Source organism: Eurytemora carolleeae, unplaced genomic scaffold, assembly GCF_000591075.1.
Source record: "Eurytemora carolleeae unplaced genomic scaffold, Eaff_2.0 scaffold268, whole genome shotgun sequence".
NCBI classification, from domain to species: Eukaryota; Metazoa; Arthropoda; class Copepoda; order Calanoida; family Temoridae; genus Eurytemora; species Eurytemora carolleeae.
The window spans coordinates 157,656-185,205 of record NW_019396696.1 but is presented as its reverse complement, the minus strand read 5'-3'; the positions used below and the strand labels follow the sequence as shown (position 1 = coordinate 185,205).

Here is a 27,550-nt window from a genome sequence, read left to right as displayed (position 1 = left end):
TGATAGGTCTCAAATGAATCCTAAATTTTTCTCTACAAAACTGCATTCTCAACTCAACTACCATGTCTAGCCAGACACTCCCTTTAAAGATCTACAAAACTGCATTCTCAGCTCAACTACCATTTCTAGCCAGACACTCCCTTTGAAGATCTACATATTCTGAAAGTTTCTTCCCTACTAAAGTCCCCAAATCTATCAATGTTAAAACAATGAAATTACGATGACAGTCCCTCCGTTCCAACAGTTATTCACCTAGATGATTTATCTGTATAGAGATGACAAAACAGCTAAACGGAAAAATAGTGTTTCCTGGACACCATTCGGCGCAATCGGGAAAGCGGTTGGGGGAGGGGTGCAAATGGTTGGCTCAGCAACTAAGGAACTAAATCTTTAAAAGTATACTCCATTCAGTTCGACAAAATAAAACTGCAACATAAGAACTCTTTCAATCTGGAAATTTTTTGATTTAAAAAATTAAATTTGAATATTTTTTTCCCCCAAGGGCTCAGCTCAGCACCAGCCATTAACTCATATAGGTATTACTGATCAAGGAGGGAAGGACTGAGCCTCCACATCTCTTGGGATGGGCAATTTTTTTTTGAATGAACGAAATTTCGAGAACAAGCTAAATTTTTCCTGGAAAGGGTGTCGTTCAGAAGCAAAAAAAAGAACTAAAAAAACGCGACCAATTTTAAATTGCTTGAACGAGCTTAAAATATGATCGTTTTTCTGAACGAACGAATTTTCGAGAAGATTTGGAAAAATCTATCGTTTTTTACTGAACAATTGTTTAGGGAGAAAACGAACAAAATAGATGGAAAACGATAATTTGAGAACGAACAAAATCATTTTTTGAACGATTGAAGAAAGGAACGAAATGGGTCGTTCACGAACGATGAACGAACGAAAAAATAAAGTCGAAAATGTCCATCTTTACTACTCCCCCCCCGTGTTCACCTCTGAACGATATGTTCCTATTTCTCGACTTGCTTCCTGCTTTAACAGATTTTGATTGACGCCAGGCTGTTGGGTCTGGGATGGTTAAAGGAACCCAGGCTGTAGGATCAGGAATGGTTAAAGGTACCCAGGCTGTAGGATCAGGAGTTGTCAGCGCTGCCGAAACCGTAGGATCTGGAGTTGTCAGCGCAGCGGAGTCTGTAGGATCAGGAGTTGTCAGCGCTGCAGAAACTGTGGGATCTGGTAAGCTCTACATAGATTTCCATTGCTTTGTTACAGGGTGTCTCGTAAACATTGGAATTAAATGACAACTTCTTTATCATCTTGTTCTATGCGGGATTATTTCGTAAACATAATATAGTATTATCACACTTAACTTAGACTTTAATCTTTTTTTGATGTGTTTCATGTTATTTATAAATTATTGGAAATCAAAGACGATAGTCAAGTCGACTCTCAATGCCTATGTTTATTGAGACACCCTGTACGTACATACCCGAATCACAATATGTATTGTTTAAACCAATATCTGAGTATCAGTGAAGAAGATATCCTCGTTTTTCCATCTAAAATAGTAATATAAAACCGCCCACAAAAATCTTCCTTTTCGAACTAAGGTTACCGTTGTACTTAAAACTCGTTCAATATACAGGATCACTTTAGATTACGTGTACAGTCCCTTTAATGCTTCAAAATCTGACAAGAAATGTGCAAACAAATAAAAATGTCTTGGCTACGAAGACAGAGTAAGATAAATTCTGACAATTGACTCGAATAAAATATGAGAGAGTTGGAAACCCTAGTGCCAGAATATATTGGAACAAAAGCAACTGCTGAGCAAACAGTTTTCTTACTCGTGGCGAGAGAAGTGCGTACTGCGTAGTTTACATCTATACTAATACAAACTTACTCGTGGCGAGATAAGTGCGTAGTTTACTTCTATACTAATACAAACTTACTCGAGGCAAGAGAAGTGCGTATATTTTACTTAAATACTAATACAAACTTACTCGTGGCGAGATAAGTGCGTAGTTTACTTCTATACTAATACAAACTTACTCGTGGCGAGATAAGTGCGTAGTTTACTTCTATACTAATACAAACTTACTCGTGGCGAGATAAGTGCGTAGTTTACTTTTATACTAATACAAACTTACTTGTGGTGAGATAAGTGCGTACTGCGTAGTTTACTTCTATACTAATACAAACTTACTTGTGGCGAGATAAGTGCGTACTGCGTAGTTTACTTCTATACTTATACAAACTTACTCGTGGCGAGATAAGTGCGTACTGCGTAGTTTACTTCTATACTAATACAAATTTACTTGTGGCAAGAGAAGTGCGTAAAATGCGTAGTTTACTTCTATACTAATACAAACTTACTCGTAGCGAGAGAAGTGCGTACTGCGTAGTTTACTTCTATACTAATACAAACTTACTCGTGGCGAGATAAGTGCGTAGTTTACTTCTATACTAATATAAACTTACTCGTGGCGAGAAAAGTGCGTAGTTTACTTCTATACTAATACAAACTTTCTCGTGGCAAGAGAAGTGCATAGTTTACTTCTATACTAATACAAACTTACTCGTGGCAAGAGAAGTGCGTAGTTTACTTCTATACTAATACAAACTTACTCGAGGCAAAAGAAGTGCGTAGTTTTCTTCTATACAAATACAAACTTACTCGAGGCAAGAGAAGTGCGTAGTTTACTTCTATACTAATACAAACTTACTCGAGGCAAGAGAAGTGCGTACTTTACTTCTATACTAATACAAACTTACTCGAGGCAAGAGAAGTGCGTACTTTACTTCTATACTAATACAAACTTACTCGAGGCAAGAGAAGTGCGTAGTTTACTTCTATACTAATACAAACTTACTCGAGGCAAGAGAAGTGCGTAGTTTACTTCTATACTAATACAAACTTACTCGAGGCAAGAGAAGTGCATAGTTTACTTCTATACTAATACAAACTTACTCGAGGCAAGAGAAGTGCGTAGTTTACTTCTATACTAATACAAACTTACTCGTGGCAAGAGAAGTGCATAGTTTACTTCTATACTAATACAAACTTACTCGAGGCAAGAGAAGTGCGTACTTACTTCTATACTAATACAAACTTACTCGAGGCAAGAGAAGTACGTATACTTTACTTAAATACTAATACAAATCTATCAACGCTGCAAAAAAAATGCATGTTAAAACTTTTGCAATTCTCTCTCAGACAAATGTAGTAAACCATTGATAAGATGGATTTATGTTTGAGTTTAAAACTGATACATTAAACCTAATACTGAATTAAATTTTTGTAAAAACACTCAAATTTAGTAAATAGATTGAATTTGGATTTATTGTAGTGAATAAATTAGATTTTTTCTCAAAATTATGCAACAATATACCTTTTGTTATATTGTATCTATTATCTGTCATTTTTAATATTTTTCAAAGAGATCTAAATGAGATATGATTGCAATATCTACAGATTTATTTAGAGGGATATTAACAAACAAACAAAAATTAAATCTTATTAATCTTGTCTATGTTGTTGATCTTGTTGATAATGCTGAAGTTGTTGATGTTGATGCTGTTTATGTTGTTGATGTTGATGTTGTTGATGTTGATGTTGTTGATGTTGTTTATGCTGATGTTGTTGATGTTTATGTTGTTTATGTTGATGTTGTTTATGGTGATGTTGATGTTGTTGATGTGTTTATGTTGGTGTTGTTTATGTTGATGTTGTTAATGTTGATGAAAATGTCAAGGTGTTGCTGCAGTGGGAAGTGGTGTTGTGAAAACTGGAGAGGTTGTTGGTTCCGCAGCTGTTAGCGGGGTCAATGCTGTTGGTAGGTTAATAATAATAATAATAATAATAATAATAATAATAATAATAATAATAATAATAATAATAATAATAATAATAATAATAATAATAATAATAATAATAATAATAATAATAATAATAATAATAATAATAATAATAATAATAATAATAATAATAATAATAATAATAATAATAATAATAATAATAATAATAATAATAATAATAATAATAATAATAATAATAATAATAATAATAATAATAATAATAATAATAATAATAATAATAATAATAATAATAATAATAATAATAATAATAATAATAATAATAATAATAATAATAATAATAATAATAATAATAATAATAATAATAATAATAATAATAATAATAATAATAATAATAATAATAATAATAATAATAATAATAATAATAATAATAATAATAATAATAATAATAATAATAATAATAATAATAATAATAATAATAATAATAATAATAATAATAATAATAATAATAATAATAATAATAATAATAATAATAATAATAATAATAATAATAATAATAATAATAATAATAATAATAATAATAATAATAATAATAATAATAATAATAATAATAATAATAATAATAATAATAATAATAATAATAATAATAATAATAATAATAATAATAATAATAATAATAATAATAATAATAATAATAATAATAATAATAATAATAATAATAATAATAATAATAATAATAATAATAATAATAATAATAATAATAATAATAATAATAATAATAATAATAATAATAATAATAATAATAATAATAATAATAATAATAATAATAATAATAATAATAATAATAATAATAATAANATAATTATATTTATGTTCGGGGGGGTCAAATTGTTGAGATGGGGAGGTTCAAATAAGGCAGTATATTATAGATAAGTAATGTTAAAGCTAAATTTTGAAATCAAAAAAATCGCTTATATGGCAGCAAAAATTGGATGGCTGCCAAACAGGTGACAAATAATCGCTTATATTCAACAAAAAATTGCTTATTTGTCAGGACTGCCAAATAATCGATTTGTTTTAGGATATAAGCGACTTTTGCTGCCATATAAAAGCTTTTTTCTTTCGAAATTTGAGTACAGGGCGTTCAAATCGTAAAGGGGGACGCAAAAATAGTTTTGATCTCTACGAAAATTAGAAACTTTGGAAATGGAATACAACTCAAGTTATGACTTTAAATAGTCCATTACAATTGGTCAGTCTAAACAGTCCCATTTCGTTGAATTAGTGATATAATAAGTTACGAGTAAAACTATTTGCTTTGTAAACAACAGCAACTAAAGTTAATGATTGCTTTAATGTCGTCTTTCTATTCCAAAGTTTTCTGGTTCTCAGTGTCTAGTAAAGACCCAGATCCTGATCTTGATCCTGATCTTGATCCTGATCTTGATCCTGATCTTGATCCTGATCTTTAAAATATATTCAAGGATCGTGCACAAAAATATATTCAAGGATCGTGCACAAAAATATATTCAAATGATCGTGCACAAAAATTTATTCAAATGATCGTGCACAAAATATAAAAAGGATCGTATACCAAAATATATTCAAGGGGTCGAATACCAAAATAGTTTCAAGGGGTCGAATACCAAAACAGTTTCAAGGGGTCGAATACCAAAATAGTTTTCATGGGGTCGTATACCAAAATATTTTCAAGGGGTCGAATACAAAAATAGTTTCAAGGGGACAAATACCAAAATAGTTTTCGAGGGGTCGTATACCAAAATGTTTTCAAGGGGTCGTATACCAAAATGTTTTCAAGGAGTCGTATACCAACATTTTTTCAAGGGGTCGTACACCAAAATATGTTCAAGGGGTCGTATACCAAAATATTGTCAAGGGGTCGTATACCAAAATGTATTCAAGGGGTCGAATACCAAAATCTATTCAAGAATGGTAAGGGTTGTATTTGAGGGTGTGAAACGGGGGAGNATCTTGATCCTGATCTTGATCCTGATCTTGATCCTGATCTTGATCCTGATCTTGATCCTGATCTTGATCCTGATCTTGATCCTGATCTTGATCCTGATCTTGATCCTGATCTTGATCCTGATCTTGATCCTGATCTTGATCCTGATCTTGATCCTGATCTTGATCCTGATCTTGATCCTGATCTTGATCCTGATCTTGATCCTGATCTTGATCCTGATCTTGATCCTGATCTTGATCCTGATCTTGATCCTGATCTTGATCCTGATCTTGATCCTGATCTTGATCCTGATCTTGATCCTGATCTTGATCCTGATCTTGATCCTGATCTTGATCCTGATCTTGATCCTGATCTTGATCCTGATCTTGATCCTGATCTTGATCCTGATCTTGATCCTGATCTTGATCCTGATCTTGATCCTGATCTTGATCCTGATCTTGATCCTGATCTTGATCCTGATCTTGATCCTGATCTTGATCCTGATCTTGATCCTGATCTTGATCCTGATCTTGATCCTGATCTTGATCCTGATCTTGATCCTGATCTTGATCCTGATCTTGATCCTGATCTTGATCCTGATCTTGATCCTGATCTTGATCCTGATCTTGATCCTGATCTTGATCCTGATCTTGATCCTGATCTTGATCCTGATCTTGATCCTGATCTTGATCCTGATCTTGATCCTGATCTTGATCCTGATCTTGATCCTGATCTTGATCCTGATCTTGATCCTGATCTTAATGACATAACTCCAGGAGACGGTTGACGAGGAGGCTGAGCTCCAGGTGGGGATGATGCTGAAGGTTCCTGTCCGTGAGAAGAGAAAGACAAGTCGGCAGATACAATCTGATTCTTTCCTTTCAAACCTGTCACAAGCATTCAAGGAGGTCGAGACAGGGGACACAGAACAGGTAGGAGGGGACAGGAGCCACAGAACAGGTATGAGGGGACAGGAGACACAGAACAGGTAGAAGGGGACATGGAACAGGTAGGAGGGGACAGGGGACACAGAACAGGTAGGAGGGGACAGGAGACACAGAACAGGTAGGAGGGGACAGGAGACACAGAACAGGTAGGAGGGGACAGGAGACACGAAACAAGTATGAGGGGACAGGGGACACAGAATAGGTAGGAGGGGACATGGGATACAGAACAGGTAGGAGGGGACAGGGGACACAGAACAGGTAGGAGGGGACAGGAGACACAGAACAGGTAGGAGGGGAAAGGAGACACAGAACAGGTTGGAGGGGACAGAAGACACAGAACAGGTAGGAGGGGACGTGGGACACGGAACAGGTAGGAAGGGAAAGGAGACACAGAACAGGTAGGAGGAGACAGGGGACATAGAAAAGAGAGGACGAGACAGGGGACGCAGAACAGGTTAAAGTAGACATATGTTTTCAGATTATTAAAGTGGAGCCCAAGGGCTTTCCCAAAAATGTATGAAATGTTACAATTTTGGGTAAACCAGACGTCAGCCTGAATATGGTTATGATGGAAATGTAAATTCAAACAAAAATGTTGGTTCATTCAAGCAACATAGAAATTAGTAATGACTCTTATACGCGTCTTACCTCCTTGAAATTCATTCATAATTATATTTATGTTCAGTTAGTAAAATTGATCCTTGTTTAAAACTTTGTTTAGCTTTCTGAGTTTGAATATTTGCTTTGTTTCATGTAAAGTGACTTGTCTTTCAATTTCAACACTTTTGATGCTTTGACCGTGTAGTAAAGCATCCAAAGTGTAATTTGAAAGCATCATAATCAACATTTGAAAGCATCATAAGCAAGGAGCAATCAAATTTGATGCCTTAATCACTTTTTTTAAAGAAAATATTAACTTCCCAGTCAAATTATGACTTCATAAGCTAAGAATTAGGAAGCATTGTTTTTCCCTGTGCTTTTCAGATGGATTTAACTCCACAAACATTTCCTCATTGGTTTTAAAACAAGAAGAAAGAAATTCTTAATATTTCAGGTCAAAAATCATTTTTGATGCTTTTCAGAAAAAACTGAGAAGGGCAATTTTTGGCAAGAGTCAANTTATTAGGTTGATACCAGATGCATGATTATATCTAACAACTCGGTGGGTCCTTTAACAAACAACCCAGGTTAGTTTTTAGCAGTTTTTATTAAAAAAGAATTATAATTTTTTTTCGTTCCTCATATTACTACCCTGTATGTTTACAATATATGTAAAAATATCCTGTTATGTTTTAACACTTTTCATTGTAAAGTCAATTTAGAAATGTTGAAATTTCTATTTTGATTTGAATATGGCTTTATTTATTTCCTATGTCCTAGTGAAAGTTTTCATTTATTGAAGCTAGGTAGATTTGCCAAAACAAAAATAATTTTTTTTTGTAATTGCTCATTTTTTAAAAATTGATGGTGAATTTAGATTTTCACGGTGACATATAAATTATATAAAAATATTTTATTAATGATTTAAGTACCTTTAAAAGCTCTATGTCTGATCAGTATGACTTTTTGGTTATTTAAACTGTTTAGTTTCATTTTTGCTTTCGCTACAAAGTGATTGATCCATTTCTTGCTGACAAGAATCAACAGAGAAATTTACTTAAAACTTTTTGAGTAAAAAAACGACAGTATTTTCGACATTTTTGATCATATTAAGGTTTCACGGGTACCGTTGTAAATTGGATATTTGTGACTTTTCAAATGGAGGGTGAATTAAATAACGCTTACAGTCCCTTTAAAAAAAGCGAGGGGGGGGGGCTTTTTTAAACCATTCCTGACAAAATAATGATTGTAATATTAAAATGGATCCCCCCTGGACAAATTCCTGAATACGCCCCTGATTATTGTTGTCATTATTCTTGTTTAGAGTGTGGATATTTAATAGTAGAGAGGAATGTGATTATCCTGACCTGGGGTAAAGGGAATCCAATTCATCTTGAACAAGAAAACATACAGGTATGTACAATACCATAGTATGTACAGAACTTGCAGGATATGTACAATACCATAGTTTGTACAGAATTTCCAGTATATGTACAATACCATAGTATGTACCGAACTTAAAGAAAATGTACAATGCCATAGTATGTACAGTATTTCCAGTATATGTACAATACCATAGAATGTACCGAGTTTAAAAGATATGTACAATACCATAGTTTGTACAGTATTTCCAGGATATGTACAATACCATAGTATGTACAGCATTAACAGGATATGCACAATACCATAGTATGTACAGCATTAACAGGATATGTACAATACCATAGTATGTACAGCATTAACAGGATATTCACAATACCATAGTATGGACAGCATTTCCAGTATATGTACAATACCATAGTATTTGCAGAATTTTCACTATATGTACAATACCATAGTGTGTACAGTATTACCAGGATATGTACAATACCATAGTATGTACAGAATCTCAAATAGATGTACAATACTATAATATGTACAGAATTTCCTTTATATTCACAATATCAAAGTATGTACAGCATTTCCAGAATATGTACAGTGTACAATACCATAGTATGTACAAAATTTCCAGTATTTGTACAGTGTGTAACAGAATTTCCCGAATATGTTTGCTACCACAGAGTTTCTAATTTATTTCAGTATGTGCAGAATTTTCAGTAAATGTACAGTATGTACAGAATTTTCAGAATATGTATATAGCATTTACAGTATATGTTCAGTAATTACAGTTTACATTATGGCACAGTATAATTAAGGTATGCACAGAATTTATAACACTAATTGAAAAATGTACGTTGTGCAGTAAACAGTATATAATTGTTGTGCAATAAACATCATATGATTATTGTGCAGTAAACAATATATAATTATTTTGCAATAAACATCATTTAATTATTGTGAAGTAAACAGTATATAAATATTGTGCAGTAAACAATATATAATTATTGTGCAGTAAACAGTATATTAATATTGTGTATAATTATTGTGCAGTAAACAGTATATAATTATTGTGCAGTAAACAGTATATAATTATTGTGCAGTAAACAGTATATAATTATTGTGCAGTAAACAGTATATAATTATTGTGCAGTAAACAGTATATAATTATTGTGCAGTAAACAGTATATAATCATTGCGCAGTAAACAGTATATAATTATTGTGCAATAAACATCATATAATTATTGTGCAGTAAACAGTATATAATTATTGCAATAAACATCATGTAATTATTGCGCAATAAACAGTATATAATTATTTGCAGTAAACAGTATATAATTATTGTGCAATAAACATCATATAATTATTGAACAGTAAACAGTTTATAATTACTGTGCAGAAAACAGTATATAATTATTGTGCAGTAATGCAGTAAACAGTATATAATTATTGTGCAGTAAAAAGTTTATAATCATTGCGCAGTAAACAGTATATAATTATTGTGAAACAGTATATAATTATTGTCCAGTAAACAGTATATAATTACAGTATATAATTATTGTGCAATAAACAGTATATAATTATTGTGCAGTAAACAGTATATAATTATTGCGCAGTAAACAGTATATAATTATTGTGCAATAAACAGTATATTATTGTGCAGTAAACAGTATATTATTATTTTATATATTTCGGTCTGGGTTGACCCTCGTCAAATGGACAAAAGGGAAACTTAATTTACTTAATAATTTTACAATTACAATGTACATGTTTACTTATTTCTATTTATGTACAGGGTGTAAACTTGTTTTACACTGTAAACATGTTTACTTATTCTTATTAATGTACATGATGCAAATCTGTTTTACATGTTTACTTAATCCTATTTTTGTACAGGGTGTAAACTTGTTTTACATTGTGTACATGTTTACTTAATCTTACTTATTTACAGCGTGTAAACTTGTTTTACATTGCGTACATGGTTACTTATTCATATTTATGTACAGGGTGTAAACTTGTTGTACAGTGTGTAATGTTTAATTTATCCAATTTATGTACAGGGAAAAAATCTGTTGTACAGTATGTTTATTTAATTTATCATATTTATGTACAGGCTGTAGGTTTGGTCTGTCACCATCACCGAATTTTAAACCTGTTTTACTGTGTTTACATGTTTACTTATTACTATTCATATACAGCGTGTAAATTTGTCGTACCTTGTGTACATGTTAACTTTATCCTAATTATTACAGAGTTTGTGTACATGTTTACTTCATCCTAATTGTGTACAGGGTGTAAATCTGTTGCACCTTATGAACATGTTTACTTTATCCCAATTATGTACAGGGTGTAAATCTGTTGTACGGAGAGGAGGAACTGGTTGGTTTTCAAGCAGATCATCAACAATCAGCAGATACACTCAGTCTACAGGTTAGTACAGTACAATCTAATACAGTATAATGCAGTACAGTACTGTACAGTGTCCACTACAACTTATTTCAGTTTAGTAAAGTATATTAAGGTACTGTACAGTTTAGCAACGTACAATCCATTACAAGTAAGTGCTAAATTTGAAACATAAATACTTCATTTAGAAGAGAGTTTTCAATTAATTAAGTCGAAAATCCCCCAAACATTTAGATAATCCGCCAAATGGTATTTTTGATTCCTATCCTATCTCTAATCTAACCCCTCATAAAAGAAAAATGGTTTGGTTAGAGAAAAGAGTTAAAGCTAGAGCACTTAAACATTAGCCTTTTAGTCTAACTTTTCTAGATCGTTATAGATACCTTCCATACCACCTTCATTAGATATAATATACAGTATACAAATAATAACTATTTATCATTCCTCGTTCTATCTCTCTATTCACAAAAAAATACAGAAAAATAAAAATACACATTTTTTAATTTTTTTACATATATAAAGGTATATGACCAAAGACGGTAGAATAGTAGAAGATAGGGCTTTAGGAATTTATCCGAATAGTGTGTACGCTCTGTACACTTTTATATGACGACATTGGCTGCAGTATTGGTTTTAAATTCAAACAATCAACATTAAATCTCTATTTATCAAATAATAAATCATTGTAGGTGTTAAAAATGGTGGGATAATAACGACAGGGATATAAACTTCTAAATTTGTTTTAATCAGTTGGATGCTCTCCTGATAAAATAAAGCTAAAATTTTGATTTTGTTACGCATCTCATTTGTATGAAAAATACCACATATTTTTAAAAAAATTTGTGAGATGTCATTAAATATAGTTTTGTAATAGTCTAAAGCAGAATTTTAGGCCAGTAACGTGAGCAAGGCCCAAAAACCTTGGTTTTAAGTTGCCAAATTGTTTTTAACCAACTACATTGTAATCTGTTTTAAGACAAATTTTATCCATAAAGATAATAACATTTTAAATTTCTAACGGCAAATTACATAAAAAAAACGCAAGTTTTTGGTGATGGAAATGCTTAAAAAGGCCTAAAATCTTTTTAAATTATAGAAAGACGACATTCTATGGCTTCTCATTGAACCCAATTGAGGCGTCAGGTTTTGCGTATAAATCCCAATGCCTACTCTTTATATTACAATTAGTTCTTTGTATATGACCCATTTTTTGTTCATGCCAAAAAAAAGGTCCCAAACTGGAAAAAGGAGAGGGTAACTTTACATTTTACTATGACTTTTATTCTGTAAGATTATATATTTCTGTATAGATTGTACGGTGTACTGTTTTTCCACTCCTTACTGTATAGGTACAGCGTACTGTATAATGTAAAGCGTACTGTATAATGTACAGTGTACTGTATAATGTACAGTGTGCTGTATAATGTACAGCGTACTGTATAATGTACAGTGTACTGTATAATGTACAGAGTACTGTATAATGTACAGTGTACTGTATAATGTACAGTGTACTGTAAAGTGTACAGTTTACTATATAATGTACAGTGTACTGTATAATCTACAGTGTACTGTATAATGTACAGTGTACTGTATAATGTGCAGTGTACTGTATAATGTACTGTGTACTGTATAATGTACATTGTACTGTTGTACTTTATAATGTACAGTGTACTGTATAATGTACAGTGTACTGTATAATTTACAGTGTACTGTATAATTTACAGTGTACTGTATAATTTACAGTGTACTGTATAATTTACAGTGTACTGTATAATTTACAGTGTACTATGTGCAGTTTGCTGTATAATATACAGTGTTCAGTAGAATGTACAGTGTACTTTACAATGTACAGTGTACTTTATGATGTACAGTGCACAGTAAAATATACAGTGTACTTTATGATTTACAGTGTACAGTATAATTTACACTGTACAGTGTACTGTATAATGTACAGTGTAGTGTACCTTGAACGCATACAGTTGTTAAATAATTTCCCTTGTCCAGTTGTAAATCTACATAAACTAAGCTAGGCTATGTAAACAGTGTATATTTACTATGTAAACTGTGCAATTGTACTAAATATGTACAATGTACATTGTACACACACCTTATAGCTCTGAATTGGAAACCAATAACCACTACAGAGAACAGAGTAGAATGACTGAGAATAAACAATCATGGTTGTCCGAAACAATACTATGCCGCAGAGTGTGGACGCTTAAAACAGTTGGATATTTTAAGATGAAAACACTATTTTTAATAGAAGATAAAATAAAAGATTTCAGAATACATTTAAATTGTCCATTATGTGTCCATTCTCATCATGAAACAAAAACCAGTAATCCCCCTTTCCACCTAAAATACCCCACTGTGGGGGGGGGGTCAAGACGAGTTGTATGGAGGGGGGAGGTGGGGGGATAAAGGGGTTAAGTAAGATTTGTTTATGTTAACTCTAGCTCTACTATATATTGGATTCTGTTAGATTTAAACCAAGATGATTTGTATTAGACCCAGATTCATTAAATCCCCCTAACCGAATTTTTGTAAGAAAGTCCCGAAAAAAAAAGTTTCTTGAAAAAACCTGGAAATAAATCTTTAGAAAAAAGTTCGAATTTTTTTTTTTCGCGAAGAGTTAAAATTTTTAACTGTAGTTTCTCTACATAGTGGTTTGTGCATTCCATTGTAAGAAACTTTTTATCAGTTATCAGAAAAAAAACACTTTTACATAAAAAATGACATATTATTAATCAGATAAAGGTTTTAAGAGTACCATTGTGAATCGGGCATTGCCATCTTTGCACAAGGGCCACTTGAAATTACGCTTACAGTCCCTTTAAGTAACAGAAGAGCAAGGTATTCCAATATGACTCCAATACCCAGCTTTCCATACTGTATTGATATTCTAAATGGTTTCCAATAATGAATTCATAAATTACAATTGGTAGAATTGTACAACAAACCTTTCTCGTTGGGATTAAAAGCATTTTTTAGAAAATAATTTTTTTAATATTTTAAATTTCAGGTTGTGTCAACAAGTTTCTCAGAATCAGATGTCTTCCCTACTTGTGACGAGCAGGTGATAGATAGATAGATAGATAGAGATCATTTAGTGGTTGATTGATTGATAGATTGATTGATTCATAGAATGATTGATTGATTGATTTATTGATTTTAGCCTGAATTAGAGGACTCATCAGCTGGTACAGAGGACATCAGTCCAAGGTTAGATTCACATAAACATGCTTCAAAAAACAATTTTTCATTACAACGGAATTATTTATTCCTAAAAAATTATCATTTTTCAAAGACGATTTTGAGAGGGGACATTAACTATTTATACACTGTTTTTTTGGTTTGCAGTGTTATAAAGTTTTTGGACAGATATTTTCTCTTTATCGAGAAGGTTAAAGCTCGGGACAAAATATAATCTAAAAAGACGAGAACCTTCGAGATATAGAGAAAATTTAAGTTCAAAAACTTTATAGCACGTTGTACCAAAATAATAGTGTTATATAGGTAATTTTTTGAAACATTTGTGTACTTGTCTTATTTCAAGGGCTATTTCTAGATCAAATAAGCTTTGAAACAAGGAAAAAGTCTAAATATAAAGTTAATTTTAATTTAATTTTCATTTTAATTGAAAAAAATATTTGGGAAATATCCAAAAAAAAATTTAGAGAAAATCCGGGAATCAATCTAAACTTTATAGCACACGTGTTATAATGTACAGCTAATTTAACTTTACAGCACGAGGAATACGTTAAAGCACGTTCATTATGAAATTCACGATGAAGTGAGTAATAATGATAAAGAACACAATAGTTTCATAAAAACAGTATTATTTCCCGAGACTATCAACATTTTTCAAATAGGTTTTTTATTAGAGCGGAAGCAACATTTTTTCCTGTAGGGAATTAACACTATTAGAGGGAGATTAACAGCAATATTTAACCGAGATAATAAACATTGTTTAACATTTTTGCATTAGAAGCAATTAACAGTGCTATTCCCCCCGCCGTAGAGAATAACCACTGTAATTAAAGTGTACTTTTGCATTATAGAGCGGAATTAACAGCATTTTTTACTAAATTATTTTTACAATAGCTAAATGAACAAAGTCTCAATGATAGTTCTGCATTTATAAAAAAATGTATGACACCTGAGTAAAATTTGGATTACCACACATTGTAAATGTTCTAGGCATTTAAAAACTGAAGACTCTGTTTCTGATGAACTATCAAACAATTCCAGTCTTAAGAATCAAAGCTTTGACGAGCATTTCCAGGTCACAGAGCTGAGGTAAAGAAATTCCAAACTAGGGGATCTGATGGGAATGAAAATAATGAAAAAGTAACAAAAGATCGATTTCTTTTTAATAAATGATAATAAGAATGAAAAGGAAAGTGGGATTTAAATTTTGGGGTGAAAGATAATTTTTTCTATATTTGCTTATTGCATAATTTTTCTGCATGCTTTATTCTCAATCTCAGTGTGGACTTGAGAATCGGACAAAAGTTTCTGAATTCTTATGTTTCATTGAAGGTTTTAAGAGCACATTTTGTCCGTTCTCAACAGATTTTTCCTCTTTTTGTCTCTCAGTTATCACTTTTCAGCCGCTCTAAAAGCGATGAGAAACAAGACGAAAAGACTGAGGAAAGAGTAAATTTGGGACGAAAACGTTCAAGAAAGCGGACCATCTCTAAGGACAGAAGACAGTCCTTACATTATGAGGACACTATGGCCACCTACCTATTGATCCAATTATCCAAGGTGGGTACAGTGTCACCAAAACCAATTGGAATCAGTTGTTTATACAGCAGTCTATTCAGCTGTTTAGACAGCTGTTTAGGCAGCTGTTCATTCAGACCAACCAGCTGTTTGTTCAGCTGATTTGATATCTGTTTTGTTAGCTGTTTTGTCAGCTGTTAAATCAGCTGTTTAGTAAGCTGACCTTCCAGCTGTTCCTCTGATTTGTCAGCTGTTTTGTCAAATGTTTTGTTATCTGTTTTGCTAGCTGTTTTGTCAGCTGTTAAATCAGCTGTTTAGTAAGCTGACCTACCAGCTGTTCCTCTGATTTGTCAGCTGTTTTGTCAAATGTTTTGTTATCTGTTTTGCTAGCTGTTTTGTCAGCTGTTTAGTAAGCTGACCAGCAAGCTGTTTGTTCCGCTGATTTATCAGCTGTTTTGTCAGATATTTTGTTAGCTGTAGTCAGCTGTTTAATATTGTTTACTGTCTCTGCATGTTCAATATATTAAGAATCTAACGGATAGCAAATCTGACATGTTTGGTATAATAACTTTGAAATCTTAATATTTGAAACAAAGCCAGTCAATTAAATTTAAAGTATGATTTGTTTTAAGTTATTGCTGAAAAAGGAAAAATAACGCCAATTGATTAATCTTTATCAGATTTGCTTAAAGTCGTACACAGGAATTTATCAAGGGGGCTAATTTCTTTCTGTTAAGTGGCGAGGGGCATTTAAAAAAATTGTAAGACAAAAAAATGACGGTTTCATACGGAACTAGTTTACATGTAAATTCTCACTTTTTACATTTAAGGTATTTTGTATACCTTAAATTGTATGAAAAGAAAACAAGATGGAGCATGCTAATATTAAACAAGTGAATGCTTTAAAAAATTCATAATTCTAGGCATAATTCATCATTTCATGCTTACAAATTTAGCCTGTGTATTTTTATCTGCCTTGACTGTAGATGTAGTAGTACTTTAAATACAGGGTGTCCCACGAAACATGACAATTGGTGAATAGTTTTGAATGTCTTCTTCCACATACTGTATTAGATATTAAAGACTTTTTGCAGTTTATTTCTTTAAAAAACGTTTAACTCATATATATTTTACTGTAAAATCAATTTTACTATAGTATAACTGTCATATAAAAGATGTTATTAGTCTCTTTAGTATCAAACAACTTATTGAATTATGGAAGAAGACATTTTAAACTTTTCACAAACTGTCATGTTTCTTGGGACACCCTGTATCAAACATTTACCATTTTAGGTTTTCAATAAAAAATTGTACGCCATAGCACGTGGATTTAACGGTTCTGTCAATATTCCAGAAGGCTGTGACTTTCGATAACAATTTGACCCATTAAACATAATTTTTTAGACTTTTTTCTTAAATACTTTTTTGTCGGCATATGCATTTTGAAAAAGTATAGAATAAACAAATCCGTTAGGTAAAATATTGTTGAATTATAGACCAAAACGCGTTTGATTTCAATTATAAGAAACCGAATGATGCTCACTCTGGTTAGTCCGGGGTGATAGGTGTCAAATAATAGGTGTCAAATAAGCATTTAAAGTCTTTTTATTGACTGAAAGCCAAAAACTCCAATTTATAATTTTTAACATCAATTAATGCTTGATTTTACAATTTTCTTCGCGGCCCTTGAATATATTTCTGTTTGAAAACTGCCCATGAAGTACAAATACAGTCTAGGAAAGTAATAAGTGGAACAAAATACAGTCTAGGAAAGTAATAAGTGGAACAAAATACAGTCTAGGAAAGTAATAAGTGAAACAAAATATCCATGTCCAGAGAAGCACCATCTCTTTTCACTAAAAATGTTGCGTGAAATATTAACAACTGCCAAAAGTTTTACTTGTTTAAAATTTTTATATTTTTAGAATTGCGAAATCTCGGAGGAAGTTTGCAAATTGAAAGAAGATAAACCAATTAATTTAAGTTCAGAAGTAAGCTTATATCTATCTATCTATCTATAATTCTATATATCTATTTCTCCATCTATCTTTCTATTTATCAATCAATGTATCTATCTATCTATAATTCTATAAATCTATAAATCTATTTATCTATTTATCTTTCTATTTATCAATCAGTGTATTTATCTATCTATCTATCTATCGATCTATCTATCTATCTATATCTAGACACCTGAGTTTCTCCTACGAATACCTAATGAGGTTGTAGTGCGGCTTTTCGGGATGCTCTCAAGAAACCTTTCTTCGGTAAGTCTAGCTCTTTAAAAATCTACTCTCGTTAAGTAGCTCTCTTGAAACCTACCCTTGGTAAGTCTAGCTCTAGTAACCAACCTACTGGCTCTTTATAAGTCTACTTTTGGTAAGTCTAGCTTTCTAGAAACCCACCCATGGTAAGTATCTCTCTAGAAATCTACCCTCATTAAGCCTAGCTCTCTAGAAACCTACCCTTGGTAAGTAGCTCTCTAGAACCTATTCTTAGTAAGTCTAGCTCTTAAGAAACCTACCCTCGGTAAGTCTAGCTTTCTAGAAACCTACCCTTGGTAATCTAGCTCTCTACAACCTTACCGCTGGTAATCTAGATCTCTAGAAACCTACTTTTGGTAAGTAGCTCTCTAGAACCTTCCCTCAGTGAGTATAGCTCTCAAAAAACCTTCCCTGAATTAGTCTAGCTCTCAAGAAACCTACCTTCGGTAAGTTTAATTCTCTAGAAACCTATCCTTTGTAAGAATAGCTCTCTAAAAACCTACCCTCAGTAATTATAGCTTTCTAGAAACATACCATCGGTGAGTCTAGCTCTCTAGAAACCTACCCTCACCTCGGTAAGTATAGCTCTTTAGAAACTAAAAATCGGTAAGTCAGCTCTCTAGAAACCTTCCTTCGGTAAGTCTAGCTAGCTAGAAACCTAACCTCGGTAAGTTTAACTCTCTAGAAACCTTCCTTTGGTAAGTCTAGCTCTCAAGAAACCTACCGTTGGTAAGTTGTAGATTCATCTTTCAGTAAAAATATTATTTGCATGACCCTCTATTTAAAAAAGATCAGTTTCATAAGTTTTTTAGTAAAACTAGAAGCAGATGGAGGTAGATACTTTACACGCAAATCTGCCCCTTTAGTAAAAGTAAATTCAGCCTATATGAAGCATAAAGTCTGACCGCGTCAACCTTGTTGCACCAGTTAGTCCTGTCCATAGAGCTTAGTACTGGGACCGGAAAGGTTGACCCGGCTCGGAAATTCAAATGTACTACGGCTGCCCGTGTTTATGCATTGTGTTTCCATTTTCAAGACTGGATCTTCTTTAAAATGTTACTACCCCTTGGCCTTTTAGACTAACATTTATAATTCACTTTACTTTTAAACAACTACTCTCATCTTAATTCCAGCTTTAGTTGAAAAGGAGTAATTTTGACAAAATGCACATATATTAATGTTAGAAAAAACTGATTATGAATACCTTTCTCTTGTTCATAAATTTTGACCCTGCCTGTGTAATTTCTGTTTTCTGTATATATTATTTTTGAACGGTAATGTATGTTTATTGTACAGATATTATAAGTAAATTGTACAGGTGTGCGGTAATGTATGTTTATTGTACAGATATTATAAGTAAATTGTATAGGTGTACGGTAATGTATGTTCGTTCAGTGTACAAATATTTTAAGTAAATTGTACAGGTGTACGGTAATGTATTTTATTGTACATATATTATAAGTAATTTCTAAAGGTGTACGGTAATATATGTTTATTTTACAAATATTGTAAGAAAATTATAAAGTTGTACGTTAAAGTATGTTTATTGTACAAATATTGTAAGAAAATTATAAAGGTGTACGTTAAAGTATGTTTTCTGTACAAATATTGTAAGAAAATTATAAAGGTGTACGGTAGCGCAGAGCTGGTTGATATGACCGGAATAAAGCAGCTGACAATACAAAGTTTAATGGCAGGGAATGGGGATCTTCAGGTAAATTTCATGTACATTTAAGAAACATTGTTCAGTAAAATCGTTCATCAATAAAATCAATTGTTCACTTATAAAAAAAGATTGTTTTCTCAAAAATTTGTTCAAAAGAAATCGTTCGTTCAGTAAAAATATTATTGTTTTCTAAAAAGTTTGTTCTTTAAAAACGTTCGTGTTTTCAAATTTTTCGGAAAAATCTTACCTTTAGTAAAAAAATTCATTTTTTAAAACTCATTCAAACTATTTTAAATCTTTCGTTTTTTCTTATTTCATTTGTTTTTAAAAACGATATCGTTTTTCATTTCTCTAAACGATCCAAAACGTTCGTTCATCGTTCGTTCTTTAACGACACCATTGTTCATGAAAAATTTTATTTGTTCGCAAAACCGATGCGCAGCTCTAGCGTGACCTAGTTTAGACTACAGTGTACACCGTAAAGTACAATTTAGACTATGCTGTACACTGTACAGTGCAGAGTAGCTTACACTATAGAGTTCAGTGTAGATTAAACTGTACATTACAGTCTGGTCTATAGACGTACAGTATTTCCTTAAAAATCTAAGATATTATTACTAAACTAATTTATTTTTCTACTTTTCTATACCAAAACTTAATTGAGTTGGGTTCTTCACGTCGAAATATAGTAAACTCAATGTGAGATTGATTTTTTTGTTTTAAATCATAATACATCGATCATATTAAAGGGTTATTAAAAAGAAACAAATCTTCTCAATTTTTAATATGTCAACGAAAGAAATAGTTTTTCTCATAACTAGGTCGCGAAGTATTGGAATTGTCAGCTCTGCACTAGCTGTATATGTGCTGATGTACTAAATGTGTTCTAGGTTGCTGCAGTACTGGGGCAGAAGAGTACATCGTATGAGGAGGATTGTACTCTGCCAAGTATGGATGAGGATACCCAGATACTAGAACCTGATGAGATAGCAGCTATTCTACCCAATCTGCCTCCTAGGTAACTTACTCGGAACACTTCTTTAAATACTTTTAAAAAAATGAGATTTGTGCTTATCACACATTTTCTTTAGTATCACACAATCCTAATTTTTTCAAATTTTTATATTTATTTCATCCTACACGCCAGCCTAACCGTAAATAAAGGCGGACAAAATAAAATCTTCATCATTTGAGAAATAATTTTGAAAAATTAGAAGGAAAATGTTAAATAGTGATCGGTGTTTGTTTCAATATAATGGAGACGAATTTTCTATTTAAGTTTTGATTTATAACAAGCTTTTTTTAAATTAGGAATTTACAAGTTAACAAAGAGAAGTTGTTATTTGATAGCTTCTCTTCATTTCCATGTTTTTGTTTTGCTTGAATGCTTGGTAGAAATAAAAAATTTAAATCGAAAGTCGTCTTCATTGTATTGACTGTATTTTTTATTAATAAAGTGTTACTTTGTTTGTCTATGTTTTAATAAACCCTTTCTGAGAAGTTGAATTTATTCTTTGTTCCATTTAGTTGTATTTAGTTCCATTTAGTTGTGGATTTTCCATTTAGTTGTGTATTTTCCATTTAGTTGTGGATTTTCCATTTAGTTGTGTATTTTCCATTTAGTTGTGGATTTTCCATTTAGTTGTGGATTTTCCATTTAGTTGTGGATTTTCCATTTAGTTGTGGATTTTCCATTTAGTTGTGGATTTTCCATTTAGTTGGATTTTCAGTTTACTTTTTAGCAATGCCAATTATGTAAATTAAACTCCCAAAGAAATGACTTTTGCTCTTTTTCATTAATTTCTTATTTTTTTTATAGTTAAAAATTATCCTTATATTAGGATAGTTAGATATTATTATAATACACTAAACAAGGGTCCATATCTACATCCTCAGATCGTCTTTGATTTGTGAATAATACATTACAAATATCTGCTTAAAATTAACAGAGAACTTAAATTTTTCTTTTTAAAACAAGAACGAAAGCTTTGTCCTTTTGAACGGTAAAAATATAGAGACAGGGTATTTTTAAACCTTGGTTTCCGTTGTTAATCAAACTTGTCTGTTTTTTTTTTAATTTGATGGACTTTAGAAATGATGGCTCTATCCCTTAAAAGATAAAATAACGAATAGAAAAACGAACGATAAGGATAAACACACTTGATATGGTTTTAACACAGAACATTTATTAAATTCAAGTAAAATGAAAAATAAATTTTTTTTTATTTTAAAACATCAAAAATGTTTTAAAATGAGCGCTCATTATTTCTGTATTTTGTAAATTAACCTGTCATAAACCAACCTCACTAATTAGTTTTGATAAAAGATAATTTAATTATCTAATTATTAATTTTGTGGTTTTCAGAGTTGTGAATCATACTTGGATAAAAGCGTTCTCTACAGACAGGTGATAATAATAACAATAATAATAATAATAATAATAATGATAATAATATTAATAATAATAATAATAATAATAATAATAATAATAATAATAATAATAATAATAATAATAATAATAATAATAATAATAATAATAAATTAATGAATCTTAGCAATTTCAGTTATTTTACAGCCTTTTATTTTAAACAGGGATGGGTTTTCTCTGTCAACTTTCTACAGGAAATTGCAGAATCTAGAGAACCCTGTTCTTCTTGTAATTGAGGTAATGTAATTTTTACAGAATTATTAAAGGGAGTGTATGCCAACAGAAACCCAAACTCAGATGGAAATTGTGAAGGGCATGGACATTTATTTACTTACCTCCCGATGCAACATTGTATTCAAATAAAAAATATCACTTTATTTTGATAATTGAAATTTGACTTTAAACCGTCATATAAGAGGTAATTCTTTATAATAGTTTCTAGATTCCACCCACCCCAGTCTTAAAGTTGCATGATCCGTGCCGGTACAACACGTACTGTATATGCATTTAGTCGTACTGTCCAGTCAGGCTACTAATTATAGAAGCAACAAATTAAGCCATGGCAAGATCACAGTGCAATTTGTATTGTGGCTAAAAATAAACTGAGTTACAGAAAGGGGAATGTTTTTGTTTCTAAAACACAACAAAATTCACTATAGTTTCAGTAGAAGTAAATATTTCCATTTACTAATAGCACCGAGTGAAGGATTCATATCTCTAATTGGATAATGAGATAGATAGAAATATAGATGTTACCGCCAAACTTTTTCTATTGGTCCAGAATAGCCAACAAACACATGACTGAACCCTGATTGGATCAGGCGGTAATGGAATCGGAGTGAAGGGATTAAAATAATGTCAATAAAGTTTAATTTTCAAAAAAATATTTCAAAAGTCAACGAATTTTAAAATCTAATTGAATCTAACGAATGTTAAAGGGAGTGTCAGCGAAAAATGAAGGGGGCTAATGTCGGATTGAATTCGTTATCAATGGATACTAATTTTACTTTTATCTGTTGCATCTACCAGGAGAAAATGGTTAAAAATTCAATATCATTTTTACGAACACTCCCTTTAAGGTTGTTAAATATTTTGAAAACTCTGTATATTTTCTCTCGGAAAATAGCCTTTGAAGAATTTTTCTGAAAACTGGATAATATTAAAATATTCAAATATTTACAACTTTTAATATTTAAAAGAACTACGCAGCATTATGAAGCTAATTGGTTTCCAATAGTTTAATTAGATAGAAAAAATAAATATGTATTTCCTCTTCATCAACTGCACTCTTTATTTTCATTTGGCTATCATGGAGGAGTAGTTCTGAAGTAAATATTTACTCCATAACAATTTACTTGAGACGTATCTATCCAGGTCTACTCGTTACCAAGATCAACCAGGCTTAACTCCCCGGTTCTAAAGGACACACAGTCTAATGAAATTGCTACCAAGCAATTTCTCAACTTGTAAAATTTAAGGAGGAACCAAGCTATCTTTTAAGCTATATATCGATTCAATAATAAATAAACTAGGAAAGATCTCTGCTCAGGTGTTTCATCGAGAACCAAAGCTTTTGTTTTAAGCTTACTATGCTTCTGATAACGTAGTCAAAAGCAGAGTCTCAATCAACTAACCTTATTCAATCTTTTAGGTTACAAGGTAAACAGGAATTGACGTAATTAAATTCCTACGATGTTATTGATATCACAAGATTAAGATCATCATATCACGTATTTATTGCATAGTTATAGTTTAATATTATACGTATTTAAAGGATTAAAGAGTATATAGATATAACATAGTTAATCTATCCCTGCCCATATTTTAGAATTTAAGAACTTAAGTGTAATTTAAGAATGTCGCATGATTTGAGCTAATCATGTTCAATTATAAAATGAAATTATTGAAATGAAACGCAGTTTCAATGAATAGTTCTATTAAGTCTAAGTTTAGAACATATGATGTATAAAGTACTACAAGTTTACAAAATATAATGTTTATGCGATTTTTCCTACATTGCCCCCCCCCCAAAAAAAAAAAAAAAAATATTGCTTTACCGTGAAAAAATTGTCCACTGTTATTTTTTATGGGCATCGTTTAAAACATTGAACATGTTTTGGAGTTCAAGACTCTAACACGGCTTGGCGTTTAAAATCAATAGAATGAAGACGACTTTTCTATTTAAGTTTCGATTTTAACAAGCTTTGTTAAAATTGCAAGTTTACAAGTAAACAAAGAGAAACTACTAATTGACTGTAGCTTCTCTTTATGTGTGTATCTAAGCTGTTTGAAAACATAAGGTAGAAATCAAAACGGAAGTTGAAAGTAATGTTCATTGTATTGATGCAAACAACGACTGTAGTTTTTTAAGAAGCCACATGAAAACCAAAAATCCTAGAATGGTAAAAATAGATCTAATAAAGTTGATGGATAATTTTAAAATCTAGGACGTAGAAGATCATGTGTTCGGGTCCCTTTTATCTGAACCTCCCTTGCAAACAGATGCATTTACAGGTACAATGGTAAAGCAAGTGTGGTAGAAACCAAGGTTGCTTTGTAAGGTTGCTTAATCTCGATGTTGTCTCCTATGGACATTGAAATCTGTAAATAACGTCACTGATTATAGAGGCGAGTGTAAAGGTTAGTGACGTTATTTATGGAGTTCAGTTTCCATTACCAGAAGACGACATTTGCCGTACATTGGAGTGCATCGAGAGTAAGCAACCTTACTAAACAACCTTGGTAGCGACAAGTAGGGTTTGCTGCAAAAAGTAAAAATCGTTTCGCAAAAATTTCGCATTTTGTGTGAACATTTTCGCGAAATGGAAAATGCAAAAACTTTGCGAAAAAATTCAAAATTTAAAATATAAAAAAGCAAAATGTTTACGAAAATTAATCAAAAAAGACAAAATACAGCTTCAACGCCAATGTTTTTCGCGATATTTCGCTTCGTTTTTGCATTTTTCACTGCAATCCTTTTCGAGAAAAAATTAGAAATTTCGCGAAAAGTTTACGAAATGTGAACGAAAATTTTCGCATTTTTCGTTCGCTGTAAACCACACAAGGTGTCAGGTTTGGTTTGTATTTAAATGTGACGTCTGAAGATTGCACAGAATGCTGGTTAACTTGATATTTTTGTTTTAATAGTGAAGTTATTGTTGGATTAATTGAAAGATTAGTTGATGTATTAGATAATGGATTAATTGATGGAGTAATTGATGGATTGAGGGATAGAGTAATTGATGAAGTAATTGATGGAGTAATTTATGAAGTAATTAATGGAATAATTAATGGATTAATTGATGGAGTAATTGATGGATTGATGGATAGAGCAATTGATGAAGTAATTGATGGATTAATTGATTAAGTAATTGATGGAGTAATTTATGAAGTAATTAATGGATTAACTGATGGATTAATTGATGGAGAAATCATTGGAGTAATTGATGGATTACTTGATGGATTAATTAATGAAGTGATTGATGGAGTAGTTGATGGATTAAGTAATGTTTAAATTTATGGAGTAATTAATGAAGTAATTACTGGATTAATTGATGGAGTAATCATTTTGTTAATTAATACCCCTTAACTCAATAATCCAATGATTGATCTAAAAATTTTATTTAATAATTAGTTGATAAATTTGTTGAAAAATTAGTTGATTAAATATTTGATTGATTGATTGGTAATATCCAGGAACTGGTGAGTCCTGGTTATTCTCTATACAAGATGATTCTGAGAATTCAGTTGAAATCTATCATTGGTCAAAGAAAAATGAATTGTTTTGCAAGGTAAAGCACACACCCCTCCTCTTTTATATTTCTAATTAAGTAATATTTACATTTTTAAATTGAATTTTGCAAACTAACTGATCAGATTTTTACACGGTTATAACTTTTATTATTGAAATATAACAATTAATATTAAAGGGACCGTAAATAGTATTTCAATTGATCCTCTATTCTAAAAAGTGCCATTTCTGATTTACAACATTGCACTATGTAAATCACAATCATAGATAGAGATATTGTTGTTTTTCAAACTACAATTGTATGGTGGCAATTTCTTTTTTTGTCTCTGCAAGCAAAGGATTTAAAACGTATACCAATGTAAATATCGGACTCTACTCAACACAAATGGAGGGTAGCTAGAAATTATGTGTACAGTCCCTTAATTTTAAGATTAATGTTTAATTGTGTTTATTAGATAAGCTAGTAAGTACCCTGTTTATCCAAACTTTTTCTTGTTTCCTGAAAATGTTTTTTTTTCATGGTAACGTGGACAATTGTTTTTCAGAATATTGTTGAAAAAAAAAACTGAGAAAAATACTTTTGATCTTTTCAATTTACAAAATAAAATTTTTAAATTCAGATATAAAAGCAAATAAGTATTTAATTAATGGGGGGAAACAAACAAAAGAATAAAGGAAAATTTAAATCTTAAATACACTAAGTCCGAATTTAATGAATTTGAGCCGCGTCTCAAATCCATCAAAAACCGGCTTCAATTGAGTGCCGGCTTAAATCTTGAAACATTGAATTCAATTTTAAATGGAACCAATCATATTTAAGGGACAGACCGGCTATGTAAGGTAGTTGAACTGAGTATGCAGGGTTGTGGACAAATTCTTTAGGATTCATTCGAGACATATAAACTTTTGAAAAATCTGTAAATCTTAAGTTTGAGCGCAAAGTCGACGCTCAAAATCGTACTTTTGGGTGGATACGTTTTCAGAAATGTTCTATTTATTATCAAATAACGACGACGAAAAATGTAAACAAAATTTCACAGTAAACTAATTAGTTGTTTAGGAACAGGTTGAGAAAATAAAAATTAATCTTATCATCGAAAATAAGTAATCTTATTCAATTTTTAGTTTCTATAATCTCTGATTATTCACAAATATTTTCTGCATATTTTCTGGAATTTTTATTGAAAAGACGATATTTGAAGAATTTGTAGAAATCTGTGAACAAATTCATAGAAAATAAGAAATTCAATAAAATGATTAAAATGAAATAATTGATCCTAGCATTGATGGACAGTTTGGAATCTGGTTTGATCATGATCTAAATCATGTATTGTGCAGGAGCTGGAGATGGATAGTTTGGAATCTGGTTTGATTAGGATCTTAATCATATATTGTGCAGGGGCTGGAGATGGACACTTTGGAATCTGGTTTGATCATGATCTAAATCATGTATTGTACAGGGGCTGGAGATGGATAGTTTGGAATCTGGTTTGATCAGGATCTTAATCATATATTGTGCAGGGGATGGACACTTTGGAATCTGGTTTGATCATGATCTAAATCATGTATTGTACAGGGGCTGGAGATGGACAGTTTGGAATCTGGTTTGATCAGGATCTAAATCATGGTAGAACAC

General features: G+C 31.3%; 1 protein-coding gene across 1 annotated transcript; it reads left to right on the top strand.

Moving 5' to 3' along the window:
• The first annotated feature begins 1,037 nt into the window (after positions 1–1,037).
• Positions 1,038–25,993, top strand: LOC111707503 (uncharacterized). Its single transcript, XM_023480610.1, has 18 exons — positions 1,038–1,200; positions 3,720–3,787; positions 6,523–6,678; positions 7,820–7,880; positions 8,618–8,706; positions 11,018–11,101; positions 14,100–14,153; positions 14,253–14,299; positions 15,278–15,376; positions 15,691–15,847; positions 17,731–17,796; positions 17,995–18,072; positions 19,697–19,783; positions 20,626–20,753; positions 22,101–22,142; positions 22,328–22,400; positions 24,611–24,677; positions 25,860–25,993. Exons 1-18 carry the CDS (start codon positions 1,038–1,040, stop codon positions 25,991–25,993), a joined length of 1,653 nt encoding a protein of 550 aa, XP_023336378.1.
• The last annotated feature ends 1,557 nt before the right edge of the window (positions 25,994–27,550 follow it).